Source organism: Protopterus annectens, chromosome 10.part0 (genome assembly GCF_019279795.1).
Source record: "Protopterus annectens isolate FY-2018-M chromosome 10.part0, PAN1.0, whole genome shotgun sequence".
Taxonomy (NCBI): domain Eukaryota; kingdom Metazoa; phylum Chordata; order Ceratodontiformes; family Protopteridae; genus Protopterus; species Protopterus annectens.
Window position 1 is genome coordinate 95451931 of NC_056744.1, and position 18469 is coordinate 95470399.

Here is an 18469-nt window from a genome sequence, read left to right on the forward strand (position 1 = left end):
GAGAGCTATGTATCCACATCCAGTTACCAGCGCGGCAAACAAGATCTGAGGTCATGAGGGTAGAGCAGGGCATTATGGGTGAGGGGAGGAGCTGAGAGCTTGGATCCATAGCTGGAAAACCATGCCGGTTCGGATCCGATATCGGATCCATAACCCACAGGTTGCAGACAAATGAATATCCTACTTCAGATCATATTTTTAGGAATGTAACTGGCAAATTTTAAAAGCTTCCTACAGAGTACTTTATCAGAAATGTTGGGGGATCAAATAACTGTAACTAAGGAAATGCAATCTTTTGACCTAGAATATAGAATCTAAATTGCCCATACATAATAAAGTCTTAAGTTTAATGCTATTGACTGCCAACAAAGCAATTATTAGAACACGAAAATAAAAATCTAAACCATCTGCAGTTGGAATACTGAATATTTTAAAGGAGATACAAAAGAACTGAAGGTGGGATCTTTAGTAAAGGAAGGAACAAACTGCATAGAAATTAATGGACTTGATGGGAACAACACATGTAGAATAACATTCAGGAGGAGGAGTAAGATTTAAGGGAATGCAGGAATCGAGTAATTTAAGTAATTCTGGAGTGAATGACAACTGTTAAAAAGAAAATGTGTATAATACATGAAAATAATGAAAACATTACTGTTTGTTTTCTTTTCTATTAATGCATGTATACTTGTGTAATTGTTTAAAACATGAACATGTAATAAAGGGGTCTAAAAAAGAATTGGAGAATGAAAATTTACAGTTGAGTGCTAAAGTGGAAAAGAAAGAACTACACAGCAGAAATTTTGAGCTAGAATTAGTGCCAGCACAACACCCTGAAAGAAGTCTACCAATGGGAACTGACAACACACTAAAAGACAAATTCTCTGGTACAAAACAAATAAAAAATAACTGAAGTCGGTCACTTGATTAATGTCACACTGTGTGACAGAGAATTAATAACAGAATTGAAACCAGCGATTTGATCCACTACTAAAAATGGAAGTACCAGAAGATCACTGACCAAAGTGATGTTCCAGAAAGGACAGTCTACGAAACACAGGAATGAGCATGGAAAAAGGCAAACATGGTGTTACGCTTGTTCCCATGTTAGACACTTTGCAAAAAAAAATGCTCCAACTGGAACAACGCTTGGGAAAGATAGCCTTTGCTTCTTAGTTAATAGCCCATATTAGGTTGGATATGGCTGGTCAATGTCACTCAAACTCAGAGACCTGAAGAGGGAGTGGTTATGCAGTATCCTAAATCAACCACTGTGTAATGCGGGCATCTGTGGTGTTTAAACATTGTGGGAAGGGGATTCTACACATAAGCCTTGAATGGAGGAAGTCATATTTCCTTCTGGTAAAAAGGGATGAACAAAATCATAAACCTTGGCAAGTTCATGGGGCAAAGGTCTAGGCCTAAGAGAGCTCAGGAAAGAAGCAGGCTTGATCCTAGGAAACAGAGAAGATAGACAAAGTCAGCCTGAGGGCTGCAGTAGCATGCTGTCCCTGAAATATATCTGGAGATGTTTTAAAACCAGAAGGAGAGGACTGTGGCACTGCAAGTCAAAGGGATGTTGTGCAGAAGGCTGAAAAATACATATTTGTGTGGAGTAATGTGGAAGGTTACAAACTGACTGTTTAAAGGAAGCAGACTCCAAGTAACATTTTGTTTCTAACTGAGTGAACTGAAAATACCTTGTGTTATCTGGAAAGCTGGAATGTTGGACATTCCTTTTTGGTTGTGCTATTCCACAAAACCTTGAATGCTTGTGCTATAACTCAACAATAAACCTGCCTAAGTTTTAAACAAGTTTGGAAAGTTTGTTACTTTTTTAATGACTGTAACATACTGCACTAATGGTGAAATGTGGCATATACTGTTTGAGTTAATGACCCCAGCATACTACTACAATGGGTACATTATGCATAGGTGCGTGTGTGTGTGTGTATATGCAGACACCAAGATATACCGGATCAGTCGTGGCCCAGGTTAACAACGACCGCCACCAGTACTGTTAGCCTACAGGGTGCTGGCGGAAATTGGGCTACTGTTGGCTGAAGGAGGAGGAGAGGCGGAAGACATGGCCGAAGGTAGGAAGAGAGGAGAAAGGCTAGGACTATGGTAGTGAGGGTCGGAACTTTGAATGTTGGCAGTATGACTGGTATAGGGAGAGAGCTAGCTGATATGATGGACAGAAGGAAGGTTGGTATACTGTGTGTGCAAGAGACCAGATGGAAGGGGAGTAAGGCTAGGTGTATTGGAGGTGGGTTCAATTTGTTTTATCATGGTGTGGATGGGAGGAGAAATGGTGTAGGAGTTATTCTGATGGAACAGTATGCTGAGAGTGTTTTGGAGGTGAAAAGAGTGTCGGATAGAGTGATGTTTATGAAGCTGGAAATTGATGGTATAATGATGAATGTTGTTAGTGTGTATGCTCCACAAGTTGGGTGTGCAATGGATGAGAAAGAAAAATTTGGGAGTGAATTGGATGAAGTGGTGATGACTGTACCCAAGGGTGAGAGAGTGGTGACTGGAGCAGATTTCAATGAGCATGTTGGTGAAGGGAACAGAGGGGATGAGGAAGTGATGGGTAGGTATGGTGTTAAACAAAGGAATGCAGAAGGTCAGATGGTAGTGGATTTTGCGAAAAGGATGGACATGGCTGTGGTGAATACGTATTTTAACAAGAGGGAGGAGCATAGGGTGACATACAAGAGTGGAGAAAGATGCACACAGGTGGATTATATCTTATGTAGGAGTGTCAGTTTGAAGGAGATTGGAGACTGTAAAGTGGTGACTGGATAAAGTGTAGTTAGGCAGCATAGGATAGTGGTTTGTAGGATGACATTGGTTATCAAGAAGAGGAGGAGGAGTGTGACGGCAGCACCAAGGATCAAGTGGTGGAAATTGAAAAAGGGTAATTGTGAGGTGGAGTTCAGGGATGAGTTAAGGCAGGCACTGGGTGGCAGTGAAGAGTTACCAAATAGCTGGGTAACTACAGCAGAGCTAGTAAGGGAGACGGCTAGAAAGGTGCTTAGTATCACATCTGGACAGAGGAAGGACGACAAGGAGACATGGTGGTGGAATGAGGAAGTACAGGTGAGTATACAGAGAAAGAGGTTGGCAAAGAAGAAGTGGGATTGTCAGAGAGATGAAGAAAGAAGACAGGAGTATAAGGAGATGAGGTGCATGGCAAAGAGAGAGGTGGCGAAGGCTAAGGATAAGGCATATGAAGAGTTGTATGAAAGGTTGGACACTAAGGGGGGAGAAAAGGACCTGTACCGATTAGCTAGACAAAGGATCCAAGCTAGGAAAGATGTGCAGCAGGTAAAGGTGATAAAGGATAATGAGGGAAACATACTCACAAGCGAGGAGAGTGTGTTGAGGAGATGGAAAGAGTACTATGAGGGGACGATGAATGAAGACAATGAGAGGAAGAGAAGGTTGGATGATGTAGGGATAGTGAATCATGAAGTACAATGGAATAGCAAGGAGGAAGTAAGGATAGCTATGAAGAGAATGAAGAATGGAAAGGCTGTTGGCCCAGATGACATACCTGTGGAAGCATGGAGGTGTTTAGGTGAAACGGCAGTGGAGTTTTTAACCAGATTGTTTAATGAAATCTTGGAAAGTGAGAGGATGCCTGAGGAATGGAGAAAAAGTGTTTTGGTACCGATTTTTAAGAATAAGGGTGATGTGCAGAACTGTAGTAACTACAGAGGGATTAAACTGATCAGTCACAGCATGAAGTTACGGGAAAGAGTAGTGGAAGCAAGGTTAAGAAGGGACATGATGATTAGTGATCAGCAGTATGGTTTCATGCCAGGAAAGAGCACTATAGATGCGATCTTTGCTCTGAGAGTGTTGATGGAGAAGTACAGAGAATGTCGGAAGGAGTTGCATTGTGCATTTGTAGACTTAGAGAAAGCATATGGTGCCTAGAGAGGAGTTGTGGTATTGTATGAGGAAGTCAGGAGTGTCAGAAAAGTATGTAAGAGTGGTACAGGATATGTACGAGGGTAGAGTGACAGCGGTGAGGTCTGCGGTGGGAGTGACGGATGTGTTTAAGGTGGAGGTGAGGTTACATCAAGGATCAGCTCTGAGCCCTTTCTTATTTGCAATGGTGATGGATAGGTTGACAGACGAGATCAGACAGGAGTCCCCGTGGACTATGATGTTTACAGATGACATTGTGATTTGTAGTAAGAGTAGGGAACACGTGGAGGAGACCCTGGAGAGATGGAGATATGCTCTAGAGAGAAGAGGAATGAAGGTCAGCAGGACTAAGACAGAATATATGTGTGTGAATGAGAGGGAGGATAGAGGAATGGTGAGGATGCAAGGAGTAGAGGTGGTGAAGGTGGATGAGTTTAAATACTTGGGGTCAATAGTTCAGAGTAACGGTGAGTGTGGAATAGACGTGAAGAAGAGAGTACAGGCAGGATGCAGTGGGTGGAGAAGAGTGTCAGGAGAGATTTGTGACAGATGAGTACCTGTAAGAGTGAAAGGGAAGGTCTACAAGAGGGTAGTGAGACCAGCTATGTTATATGGGTTGGAGACAGTGGCATTGACAAAAAGGCAGGAGTTTGAGCTGGATGTGGCAGAATTAAAGATATTAAGATTTGCACTGGGTGTGACGAGGGTGGACAGGATTAGGAATAAGTATATTAGAGGGTCAGCCCAGGTTGGAAGGTTTGGAGACAAAGCCAGAGAGGCACGATTACATTGGTTTGGACATGTGCTGAGGAGGGATGCTGAGTATATTGGGAAAAGGATGCTAAGGATGAAGCTACCAGGTAACAGGAAAAGAGGAAGGCCTAAGATAAGGTTTATGGATGTGGTGAGAGAGGACATGCAGGTGGTTGGTGTGACAGAGCAAGATGCAGAGGACAGGAAGAAATGGAAACGGGTGATCTGCTGTGGCGAACCCTAATGGGAACAGCAGAAAGACGATGATGATATATATCTGTATATCTCTATGCATGTATGTGGATCTACTTCAGAAGCTCGAAGTTTCAAAACTTTGAACTTCAAATGGCCAAGACCATAAGATAAGTTTTGCAACTTCGAAAACCTAATAAAAAATATATTACAAACAAAAAAATATTTTTTTATGTTTCTATAGGGGAGCAAGCCCTCCTGCACCCCCCCCCCCGCTAACTACTCCAAGATCGCATTACAGTGAGGAAAATGGTAAATATCCTGTTACACACTGTACAGCAATCTCCATTCAAAATGTTCGTATACTATCAAAATGTGGAAAATCAAAATAATTTTCCACCTTTTGATCAAACTGGTTTGCAGAAACTGGAAATAATGAATTATTCAAATTTTGGGAATGGTAACACGGAATCATCACTTGAACATCGGAAGTTCTAATGTCAAAAGTTCTGTGTTACAGGTAATGTTTTTGCAGGGGCAACCCCCCCACCCCCCATATCCCCTGCATATATTTCAACTCCGAGATCGCACTACAGTGAGAAAAAGGGTACATCCCCTGATCCCCACCATGGTGTGATCTATCAAAATATTGATTTCACATCAGCGAATGCACACTACTGTTTGTTAATGTGGAGTCTACCATTTTCCAGATCGACATGATGAAAACTTGGAGAGACTTTTGACCTTCCAAGCTTCGTGTAAGTGTCAATTTTGATAGTAAACCTATGTATATGTGTGTGTGTGTGTGTGTGTGTGTGTGTGTGTGTGTGTGTGTGTGTGTGTGTGTGTGTGTGTGTGTGTGTGTGTGTGTGTGTATTGTTATACACATATGGGACTACCTGATAAGACCAAAAAGCCACAATACGGAATCCCACACGTCAGAGACAAAATTACAAAATTGCCCAAACCTCACATGAATATCCATGAACAAACTCCGGATAAGTAACCACATCTCCGGAACAACAAAACAACATAAAACTGGAAACCAAAGCAAATGAAACCCAACCATGTGGGGGTCTGTGTCCCCCACACCCACTCTAACTAAATATACCAACTCCAAGATCGCACTACAGTGGGGAAAGGGCAAAATTCATCATGATGGACAAGTGATTACTTACCCAGAGTTTATTCATCGGTGTTCATTCATGTGAGGTTTCGGCAATTTTGTCTCAGTCTTGTGGGATTCAATATTGTGGCTTTTCGTTATCAGGTAGACCCATATATGTATATGTATGTATATGTATATATATATATATATATATATATATATATATATATATATATATATATATATATATATATATATGTGTGTGTGTGTGTGTGTGTGTGTGTATATATATATATATATATATATATATATATATATATATCTGGGATCTGGACACATGCTCAACTAGCATATGTCCGAATCACAAAACATCAAATACACACACACGAAAGCACTTAACATCGACAAGCGCTTCTGTGTATGTGTGCCTGTTTCGTAGATCGGACTACAGTGTGGGTAAGGGAAAATTCCCTTTTCCCCACTGTAGTGCAATCTCCGAGTGAGAATAATAAAGTAGTGGGGTGTGGGGGGCGCAGGGGGGCAAAGCCCCCTGCAGAAACGTAGATTTTTTTTTTGAACTACACAAACACAGAAGCGCTTTTCGATGTTAAGTGCTTTCGTGTATGTGTGCTCGATGTTTTGTGATTCGGACATATGCATGCTAGTCGAGCACGTGTCCTAGACCCATATATATATATATATATATATATATATATATATATATATATATATATGTGTGTGTGTGTATACACACATATATATATATATATGTGTGTATACATCTAGATATATAGATATTTTTTGTGTTGCCAATCAACCAGCATATTTTTGAGTGGTAAGAGAACAAGAGTATATTGGAAGGAAACCCAGAAAGTCCAATGTTAGGACAGAACCTTGAAACCTGTAGTTGTGAAGCAGAAATCGGTGTAGTACCCCCTGTATTATGACTGTATAACTAGACTATTCTCACTGGATACACGTAAATGTGTGTATATATATATATATATATATATATATATATATATATATATACACACACACACACACACACACACATATAAAACATACATGCATATTCACATACATACACATATATACATTACTGTCTTGAAACAGAAGTGTAAAGAAAGACAAACAGGCAAGGAAAGAAACAGGAAGTACTATGGTAGTGCTGCCCAGTAGGCAGCCGCCAGAAGCATTACACACAGTTAACAACTTTGTTAAATAAGGATAATAGGCACAGCAGCCTACAGCTGTACACAGAATGCTGACAATTCCTCTATGAAGCAAAAAGATGTCAGTCCTGTCCCTTCAGGACTGGGATGAGGATCTCTTTATTTCAGTCAATTCATGACAACTGTGACTGGTTTAACTAAAAAGGAAAATTGTTCTATGACAATCCCACTGTTCACGTGGTATGATGCAGTTATGTGAATACAAATATCCCTGTCTGTGTGTCCACCACCACAAACACTTTTTTTTGCATTGCTATAAGGCTGAAAACTGGTTTATGTAAATCTTTTCATAAAAGTAGGAAAAAAGCAGAGTCAGGAAACAACTTGACCTGGATTAAGCACCAAAAATAGTACAGTGAATTATTACAGAAATCATTAACTACCTTGGTATCTGTACAATTGTTCAATGTCCAAGTGTTCGATAATTTGCATTTGACAGAAACACTCTACACTCTGCTAAAATAAAGTCATTGAGGTCAGTCTTTTCTATTGCTCAAGGCATACCAATTTTGATTACATAACATCTAAGGATTAAGTGTCCCATGCATGTGAGGTACTGACAGCATGCTCATACACAAAAATCCATTTAAGAAAAATAAAGCATGTTTGTCATTTTTTTCTGTCAAAATATGGAAGCAAGTTAAACAATGCCTCTTCTCAGTAAATAATGCTCTGTTTGTATACACTGAAAATGTTTTACAGGAGACAAACTAACTTTATTGTCTGATGCATGAACCTTACATTTGACCTAGGGACTAACTTGTTTGGAAACATATTGGAATTCCTGTGTTTGAAGGTGTAACCAAAACAGCCTACTTGGACAATGTCATCCTGATTTCTACAGTGCTTATGCAGGAAACAAAACTGAACAATAGAAACAGAACACTGCCCAGTGGGACTTAATGCCTCTCACTGGGCAGCACTCCACAGTTCTATTGTTATCTCTACATCCAGCTAAGGGTGCCTGGGATAATCAGTCAGTTGTTCTGTTCTAAAGTACTTCACTATCAAGTGCACAATACATGAATATGCTGTCTGCTGTCAAAGTAGCTACAGTAAGCTTTTTGGCTGAAGGGAGGTTGGACATTACAATACTTACCTCTGAACTACCATAATCCTCTTCAGACACTCGTGGCTTTTTCTTCTTAGGTTGACCATCATTCTGAAGTTCATTGCGCAGGAAAGTGAAGCCAGCCTTCTTGGGTCTGTTTCTGGGAATAAAAGAGTTCATCCACTTGCTCAAAATATTTTTTGAAATCAGTTTATCAAACAAGGTCTCACTTTAACAAAACTTCAAGCCTTGCCTAACATTAAGGACAGTTAAAACATCTAGCCTTTGCACATAGGTGGGAAACAGTAACTGTATCAACATTAAAAGTTAACAGAATCACACTGACTAGTTACAAAATAAATTGTGACACATTAACTGATAAAAATTCTAAACACAAAACATGATAAGGATTAAACAAAGTAACACTGACCCTGATCAGAAAAAAAAAATTGTTAAACATTTTAGTAGGTCCTCTACTAAACGGTCAACATCTTCCTTACAAAAAGAGAAGAAAAAACTTTCCTTCTGACTGTAACCTTTAGTTTCAGGATCTAGTCCTGCAGAATGACCAGAATGATCCAAGATTACAAAATCTGCAGCAGAAAGCACACACACAGTTTTTATAATGAGAAATACCAGTCGTACATCTCAAATTGTAATACTGCAGCACATATTTTTTTAAACCACAACCAACAATAAATGTGTGCAAATTAAAAGTAAATACTGTATAAGATCATGCCTGGGATTCAGAGGTATTGGCTGCAATCTCACAAACTGCCTATAGTAGCCATCTTTAGCTGTAACGAGGAACACATCATTACTGGCTAATCTGCATGTCTGAATCACCCTTAACTACTGCCAGTGTCAAAAAGCACTTTTTGGTGGTAACAATACTAACACTTGTGACTCATGCATTGTGTTGACAGAGACACCCTCCCATTCATCTTACACGCGCACCGACACACCATTCATCTTACACGCGCACAGACACACCACTCACCGACACACACACACACACACACACACACACACACTTCTACACTCCTGATCCTTTACCTGGCTGGTACATCAACTGTTAGCTCTGTCAAGCCCTTCATGCATATTAAAATACTATCATTAAATTGAAATTAAAGTCAGTAATTATTGAACATCATTGTCATAAATCTCAAGAGACCATATAGTGGACATAAAAGAGAAAAATAAACTCATAACTTGTTTCTGCTCAGGTTAAAGTCTGGCCATTCTGACCGAGTTACCACAACTATAACACCCAATACAAGACACTGTAAGCTCTTCAAATACACAGTAGCACACCCATGGTACTACTTGGGTACATATTCTGATACAGAAGTATCATAGGATTCACTATGAGATGCTTTATGAAAGCTTAAGTGAAGGACACCTACACAAGTAGCTGTGGGACAGAGTGAGAAAACAGAACGAGAACAATACACACCATGCTTCTGTGGTGGAAGGACAGAAAAAGTGTAGGTAGATGAAAAGATTAAGAGTTTCTGGGAATGTCTGGTAAGATGGAAGGTAGTTACAAAGCCAAAATAAGACTTCTTACAGATATCAGTAAAAGCTGGCAATAATTAATTAAATCTGCAAACTGTTAATGTGGAACATTCCTACTCCACCTAAAACATGAACCAGAGGAGAAAAAACTACAAATTCCCAGAAATAAGTCAATAAAACAATAGCAGGAGACAACAACATGGTTAACCTGGTGGAAGTGCCTTCTGGTGACTGGAGTATTGAGGAAATGGTGGGATAGGCAGTGTAGGAGGAAAATTAACCAAAAACACACAAAGATATTTAGGATTGGTGGAACTTTTACAATGTATACTGTCATGAGCAATATGAAAATTGTGGAGCTCAACAAAGTGCAGAAAGGAGAGAACAAGATGAAGATATTGCAGACAATTACTGCATTAGAGGACAGATCTCTAATACAAGAAACATTGAACTTTTTTTTTGACCAGGTTTGTCTTGCTAGGCTTAGTCCCACTAGGCTATCAGCCACTTTTCATGGGAAACTCAAAGGTTGTATTTATACTACTATGGGAAATTTGGCCATGGCATTGGGGAACTTTCCTTACCCTTTCCAGTAGGGGGAACAGATTAGGTGTTGCACATCCTGACTTCCTGTTTACTGTCTAGGCACGGAGGCAGCCAGCAGGAACAGGGAGAAACATTGCTGCTTGGAGCCACAGCAATTTGGAAGTTAAATGTGTTGAAAATTAAAAAAAAAATGGTAGAATCTCTACCTGAAATGTTTTCAGGCAATGTGGCAGCCAAGAAAATGTTGCCTCCTGATGGTGAAGAGATCAGGAAGGAGATGGAGCTAAATGCAGTGATGGACATGGATTCAGAAATAAATTTCCAGAAAAACCTGTTTGAAATGGCAGTAAAATGTGTTACTTTAACCGTCCAGTTGGGAGGGTTGCGGCATGAGTATCTGAAGGAGCTAGTTAACCTGAGTGTGCCAGAAAGTGGAACTGCTACATCCTGGAGTCACACTATGGAAAAAAATAGAAGAGGGAGAAAAACAGAAGGTAAAAGAGCCAGAGAAGCTCCCAGAAAAAAAGCTCCTCTGCTCACTAACGGTGGAAAAAGAAGCTAAGGAGAAGACAGAGATGAAGGAAGTAAAGTAAAACTATGTTGTTTGGGTGAGCAATAAAAAAGAAAAAGGCCTGGACAGATATGAGGTATGGGACAACGTTATTGCACCTCTGGGAGTAAAAGCTGAAGAGGTAACAGCTTTCATTTTAATTAGCAAAGAAACTTTTTGTGACTTGGTTTTTGAAACTGACCAGGCTATGGAAAACTTTTTCGGGGCCTATGAAAAAAAAGAAAGCAGACTTTCCATGATCAGAATACGCTGTCCAAGCCTTTTTCAGGCAAAAAAAAAAAAAAAAAAAAAAAAAGAATATTGATTCAGTTTAGAACTGAAGTGGGAACAAAAGTACTGCGAGAATATTTGTTGACAATATGTAAAGAAGTGGCAGACACTTCTAAAATCAGTGATGAAAGAGGATTATGGACTGGGGTTTGGGAATGTGGAATAATTGAAAAATGAAAATGACAATGTGATACACATACTTATTATTATTAAAGTGCATGGCAATAGAGGTTTTGTGAGATACAAGAACAATCAAAGATGTGTTATTTTTGTGGAAAAAGTGATCATTTAACCAATGAATGCGACAAAAAAGATATTTGTGTTGTCAGACAGGTCATAATGCAAAGAAATGTTAAGTGAAATGTAAGAAATGTGGTAATACAGGACATTCATGGTTAGAATATGAGATAGAAATACAAGAAAATGAAATTATACAAGTAAAAGAGTTAGAAAACAATGCTACACAAGAACACAACAAGAAAAAAGCATAGAAATGGTATTTAAATTTAAAGGGAAAGACAAAAAAAGTGAGACAGATGAAATGAGTGAAGAAGAGTCAGAGTGGCATATAGTAAAAGGCAAGAAAAAAATCAACAGGAAAGAGTTAGGAAAAGAAAAATAAATTTAAAAAATATAATGGTACAAGAGAATAAGAAAAATAAGGGATAAGATTATTCTAATAACTTTTCTATAAAGCTGAAAATACTAGCTTTGAATGTGAACATTATGAAGAATATTAAGAGAAGACTTAGTATTTTACAATGGTGTTATGCAGTAGATGCTCAAGTAATCGTGTTAGAAGACATTAAAATGTTAACAGAAGAAGAAAGGGTGCAAACAGAAAAACTTTGGAATGGTACTGTTACTTGGAATATAGGCAAAAAAAACACATGTTCAGGTATATGTATACTATGCCAAGAAAATATAAAAATATTAGATATTACAGTGGTAGAAATGGGCTGAATAACAGTAGTATATATAAGATGGAAAAATATGTATATAGACTAATTGCTTTATATGCATACGTAACAAAAAAGAAACAGAACAAATGTTTAAAAGTACACCTGATTATGTCTGTGTTAACATGGCTATAATAATGACAGCTGACTTTAATTGTAATTTTAAAAATAAGAAGAACAGATAGGTTCATAGGTTCATACTAGGCTATCTGCCCTAGGGCATTTATAAGCCTAGCCAGAATGTGTTTGGCTTTCGCCACCCATTTTAAATTTATTTTGCTATTCCCTTTTTTCGAGGTTAGTATACTGTACCTCTGTCTAACAGTGACACAGAAGTGATACCCGAGGTAAACCTACGATCTCCCATCCACTCATCAAGATTCCTCTTGAAGAGAGTCAATGAGGGACTCTGCCTAACATGGACTGGGATTTTATTCCAGAGTGAAGGGAGCCTCTGGGTTATGAATCTGTCCCTCCAGCATGTCCTATTTATTTCAGTGCTGAGGTTCAAGTCTCTCGAGCGCGTAGCTCGATGGGATTTGGATTTTCTGAGGTGCAGTATGTCCATTAATTCCAGGTTGGACATGGCTTTATACGTCAGGCACAGATCGCCTCTGAACAGGCGGTATGCCACTGAGTAGAGCTGGAGTTTCTTTAACCGGGCAGCATATGGCATCTGTTTGAGCCCTATGATCCTCTTGGTGAGGTACTTTTGGGGTCTTTCCAGTTGCTGCAGGTGTCTGGTAAGGTACATCCCAAAAGGGGCATTGTACTCAATTATGGGCCTGATGAGGGATGAGTAAAGAGGCACGATGACCTCCTCTGATCTAGATGTGAATCCCTTCATGATTAGGTGGGCTATATAAAATGTTTTTCTAACCACTTTGGCCACGTGGTTGTCAAATGAGAGATTGCTATCAACTTGGGTCCCCAGGTCCCTAATTACTTCTTCTGTACTTAATGGATTACCACCTATGTGGTAATTTGTGGGCACTTTGTTTTGCCAAAGGGGATGACTATACACTTTTGGCATTTAGCTTGAGGCCATGGCTCTGGCACCAGTTGTCTGTTTCTATGAGGCCCTTTTGGAGGATGCTTGTGTCGGCTGGAGAGTCGATTATGGCGCCCAGTTTGCAGTCATCTGTGAACTTGGTCAGCCACAGTCCTTCCATGTTGGCCTGTACCTCCGAGAAATATATACCGAACAAGAGAGGTCCCAGGACTGAGCCTTGTGGGACACCACTTGAAACTGGTTTGGAGTCTGACATGGCTCCAGCAATTCTAACCATGTGGGTTCTGTCCTTGAGCCAGTTTGCAATCCATCTAGTGACATAGGGGTTTATATTTGTGATGTTAAAATGGTTACTGAAATTATGAAAAGTAGAAAATTAAAAATATGAGAAAATAAATACTGAACTTGCAGAAGAAATAAAATTAAGACAGAAATTGGTTATTTTTTTTATACCAGAAGGCCTACAAATTACACAAAAAGGAATTAAATATAATGGGTTCTCTGATCATGTGGTGATTTGAATAATAATTCATGAAAATTAGGAATATATTAAAATAGTAAAATGCATACAAAGAGCAAATGAAAAAGAGTTAGATTCGGGAGAAAGAAAAGAAATTACAGAATTATGGAAACAACGTATGAGAGATTTTTACAAAAAATGGACAATATGGTAGATTCAATTCAAAAAGAAATACAAAAAAAGTATTTTTAGAATGTACAGAAAATAAAAGGAAAAAAGCAAAAATGGAGTACAAAATATTAAACAAAAAATATATTTAAAGGCTCAACAGAGAAGAAAAAAATTATTTTATGAAAAAGAAAAAGAATTACAAATAATATATCAAGATAAGGTTAATGAACTGTTATATAAGCAAAAATATTGCTTACAAGGAAAAAAGTAGTAGCAGCACCGGTCTATATTACATCATCAAAGGAGCTGTTCATAAGTTCATAGATGTGTACTAGGCTAATGGCCCTGGAGCCTTTATAGCCTAGCCCAAAAAAATTGCCCTGGTGCTGTACCACCTGATGTTAGTTCACAGTGCCTCTATCCAGTAGGGCAACTGGAGTGATCCCTGGGGTGAACTTCCTGTTACCCATCCACTCGTTGAGATTTCTCTTGAAGAGGGCCAGTGAGGTGCTCTGCTTGACAAGAAAGGGAAGCTTATTCCAGAGTATGAGCAGTCTTCATATAGAACACAGCCAGAAATATTGTCAGGTCCCACAGAAGCAGTATTCTTGGCCTTGGACAGTGCTGTTTTAACCTGTGCAGCAGTAATACTGGGTGCCTGTCAATCTACTGGTATTGTGACTGGTCCTTTGGGGGGGGGATAAAGTTGGCACTGAATCTGTTGGCCAGTATATTGGCAATATCTGTGGGCTCGGTACAAGAGGTACCATTGTGCAGTAGCTCAGAGCAAATCTAGGTATTGCCGTGGAGATTCTTTACATAACTGTAGAAGGCCTTGCGGTTGTCTTTATTATCTGCTGCAATTCTGTTTTCATAGCTAGCTTTAGAGGATTTGATGAGGGATCTAAACTTTTTGTTGAGGCTGATAAGGGAGTTTTTCCAGTCTTAGGACTTCACCTTATTCCGCATCAGTTTCCTCCTTCTGTTGTAGAGTTTGTTTATGGCAGGGGACCACCAGATTGGCTTCCTTTTTTTTTGGAGGAGAGCGTCTTGGTTCTACTGGGTATGGCGAGATCCATGCATTTGTGTATGTGTTCGTAGAGTGCATTGGTCTATGATTTGACGGTCATGCAACTATTCTCCATTTGCATGGGTGCCTGGAAGTTAGCCACCTCTGTTTTTAGGAGTCCAAAGTTAGCTTTGGAGAAGTTTTTCATGGTGGTTACCTTTGTATGGTGGGGTGTAGTGGGAGGGATGTGGATTTCCAAGGTGATTAGTTTGTGGTTGGATCTAACCAGGGAGGAGTTGACTATTGGTGTAGAGCAATGGTTGCCCATGTTAGTAATGACCAGGTCAAGGATGTTGCTACCTCTACTGGGAGTAAGAACGAGCTGGTCCAGAGCACTGGAATTAATGAATTTCAGAAAACGTTGGGCAAGTGTATTGGTGCAAGAGTAGTTTCCCCATTTAATGGAGGGTTAGTTGAAGTCACCCAGTATGAGAGTGTTAGGTTGGACCCTAATATTCTCCAGGGTGCTTAGGAACGTGGAGTGTGAGTCTTGAGACATGACTGGGGACCTACAGCAGGCTACGACCTGAATCGCTGTCTTACCCAGTGTCAGCTACACCTGAAGTATCTCAGGTGCGTTATGTTCGGCTACCAGTCTGGAGGTGTGCGCATCCTTTATGAATATGGAAACACCACTGCCTTTGGAGCTTCGGTCGAAGTTCTGGGGCCGAAAGATGTGGAATGAGTTGTAGCCTGGTAGTGCAGGGTTGCTTTCTGCTGCCTTGAACCAGGTCTCTGTTACGGCATAATAAGGCATTTGACACAACGGGACATGAAAAGTACAGTTGTGTACCTACCATAAATGTAGATGTTCGAGTGTATTCACTGTTGCAGTCATTACACTTGGGTTATCCTGCTGGCAGGCTTCCTGCAGTCGGCCAGAGTTCCAAAGTCTAGGTCCAGCGTCGGTTGCTGTCACCTCTTTCCTGACGTCAGAGCGCCAGGGGTATAAAAGATGCAACCAACGCCATTTTCTTCAGTTTTTCTTGCCTCAGATGTCAGGTGCTCCCAGATAGGAAGTCTGAAAAAAGGAAAATATGCCAAAAAGCATGCATGTACTAATATAAATATTTCCTTCATCTACAAGCAAATACACCACATAGGTTGTATAGAGTTGAGAAGTACAGAAAAGTCCCAGCAATGAAAAAGGAGGATGGTGGGTGGGTAACCTGGACTGCAACAGTGAATACACTCGAACATCTACATTTATGGTAGGTACACAACTATACTATGTTCATCGTGTTTTACTGTTGCAGTCATTACACTTGGGTTGAATCCCAAAGCTGAGGTTGGGCGGCTGGGTCTAAATAGGATTAGGAGAGGCTACCAGGCCCTGCAGAACTGCAGTGGCAAAGCCTGCTCTGGATTTAGAGTACAGAGGTAAGTGGTAGTGCTTGGTGAAAGTGTGCACTGAACTCCAGGTTGCAGCTTCTAAAATGTCTTTGGTTGGTATTCCTCTGAGAAAGGCTGCTGAAGTGACTGCTGCTCTGGTAGAATGTGGCCTAATGCCCTTAGACACTGATTTGCCATGTTGTGCATAACAGAAGCAAATGCAGTGTCCTATCCATTTTGAAATTGTCTGCTTTGTGATAGGCTTTCCTTGTGATCCTGAGCATAGGCTACAAACAGTTGCTCAGTTTTTCTGAAAGCTTTTGTTTTGTCCAAGTAGAATCGTAGCTGTCTGTGTATGTCCAAAGCGTGCAGAAGTCTCTCCCCTTTATTCTGGGGGTTTGGGTAGAAAGTTGGTAAATGAAAGGTTATTTAAATGGTAACTGTTTTTTTTTTTTTATTTTAGTTCTGATGAAGCCCGTGTTTTGAACGGGTGAAAGTGCTTAACTTGTAACCATTTGGTTTTCATTAAATATTGGATTATTTTTATTCCTGGCTCACAGCTTATGGTATTTCTGACAAGCTTTGAAGATTTTTTGTCTGGCGTCTCATGACCGCATAGCATCTGGCGAGGCATTTTCTTCTGTTCATCCAGTTCTGTTGTACTTTCGAACGCCGAACACTTTTGTACTTTTGAGTATACTGCTATGGAGTCTGATCGGGATGCCGACAATACACCTTCACCCTGTACTGAGACCAACATGATGGCGAAATTACAAGCTGAATTAGGTGAACTTAAGGGTGAAGTTCATAAGTTATCGATTTTACTGACCAACATAGGTTTCAATGCAGTGGTCAGCTATGACATGGGCAGTATTGCCAAGATTGATAAATCGTCAAAGAGCACTATGGAAGCGCCAACAACATCAGATATAACTTTAAAGGTTTTGAATGACCGTAAGGGAAGAGACAGTCATATTAATTCTATTAATAGTAATGAAGGTTCTCCAACTAATTCACTACTCTCGCCCGATATTCCCAATGGGCAAGGAACCAGTCATGGAGGTACAAACATGATAGACCTACCGGTGTCATTTCTTCATAATGAACAGCGGAATAGTAGTAAAATGGGTTTATTGGATCCACATCGACAAGCAAGAAATCAGGGATGGTATGCAAATCAACCAAGAAATTAAAGAATGATAAATGTGAGTATGTGGTTAACAAACAAAATTATCATAATGAGCATAATATTATTAATGAAGGTGTAGTTAATAGGTATAAGAATTTCAATATTTACAATTATACTGACCTTTCATTAAATACTTCTCATTTCCATTTATTTTCCAAAGGTATGAAATACATTCCGACTACAAATTTTAAACTAATAGATTGTTTAAGTGAAATTAAATTATATATAAGGAAATTGAATCTGGCCATTATGTTTCATAATTCGAACAGCAATGCACAGAATCAGAGTACAGGCATAAAATTATTCAAGAAGAAGAGCAGTTTCATGCCTCCAATGAATTCAACTATATTAGTATATGACAAATCAGTTACTAAGCAAATGTATCAATTACAGAACACTATCGGTGACAAAAAGGTTAAATCCAATTTATCGGTAGATGAAAGAAAGACACTAAACGACATGAGGAATGATAGAACTATTCGGGTAATGAAACCCGACAAAGGGGGAGGAATAGTGATTTACGACAATATGGTATATGCTTCGAAAATGTATGATATACTACATGTATCGGGAAATTATGAGGTCATCTCTTTAAATGAACTAAATCTGGCATATAGGAGAATTGACATGTTTATTGAGGAATTTTGGATTGACAAACGTATCACTACTGATACGTACAATTATTTAAAGGTAGAACATCCGATGGCGGCATCATTGGTAGGAATTCCCAAAATTCATAAAAACATAGACAAGCCCCCCTTTCGACCGATTATATCTGGAAGTAGGTCCAAAACCTTCCCTTTAGGAACTGCTGTGGACACTATGTTGAAAGATATTTATAGTAAAATTCCTCATCTTGTTAAGGACTCATGGGAATTTCTGAAAAAGTATCCCATCAACTTATACAATGATGAGTTGTTATTGGTTACCATCGATGTAATCGATCTATTCTCCTGCATACCTAAAGTGGAGGGACTAAGTGCTTTTACTAATAGCATTAGAAAACATGCTGAGTTGGATTGGGACAAAGCATGTCTTATCATCAAAATGATGAGTATAGTCTTGGAACACAATTATATTTATTATGACGG

General features: G+C 39.5%; 1 protein-coding gene across 1 annotated transcript in view; it reads right to left on the minus strand.

The window, feature by feature from the left end:
* The window catches only part of BAHCC1 (BAH domain and coiled-coil containing 1), a 1784093-nt gene that overhangs the window by 375274 nt on the left and 1390350 nt on the right, over positions 1-18469 (minus strand). The window contains exon 15 of the mRNA XM_044085068.1: positions 8330-8441. Coding sequence (XP_043941003.1) covers positions 8330-8441 — 112 coding nt within the window. The remainder of the gene's footprint in view (positions 1-8329; positions 8442-18469) is intronic.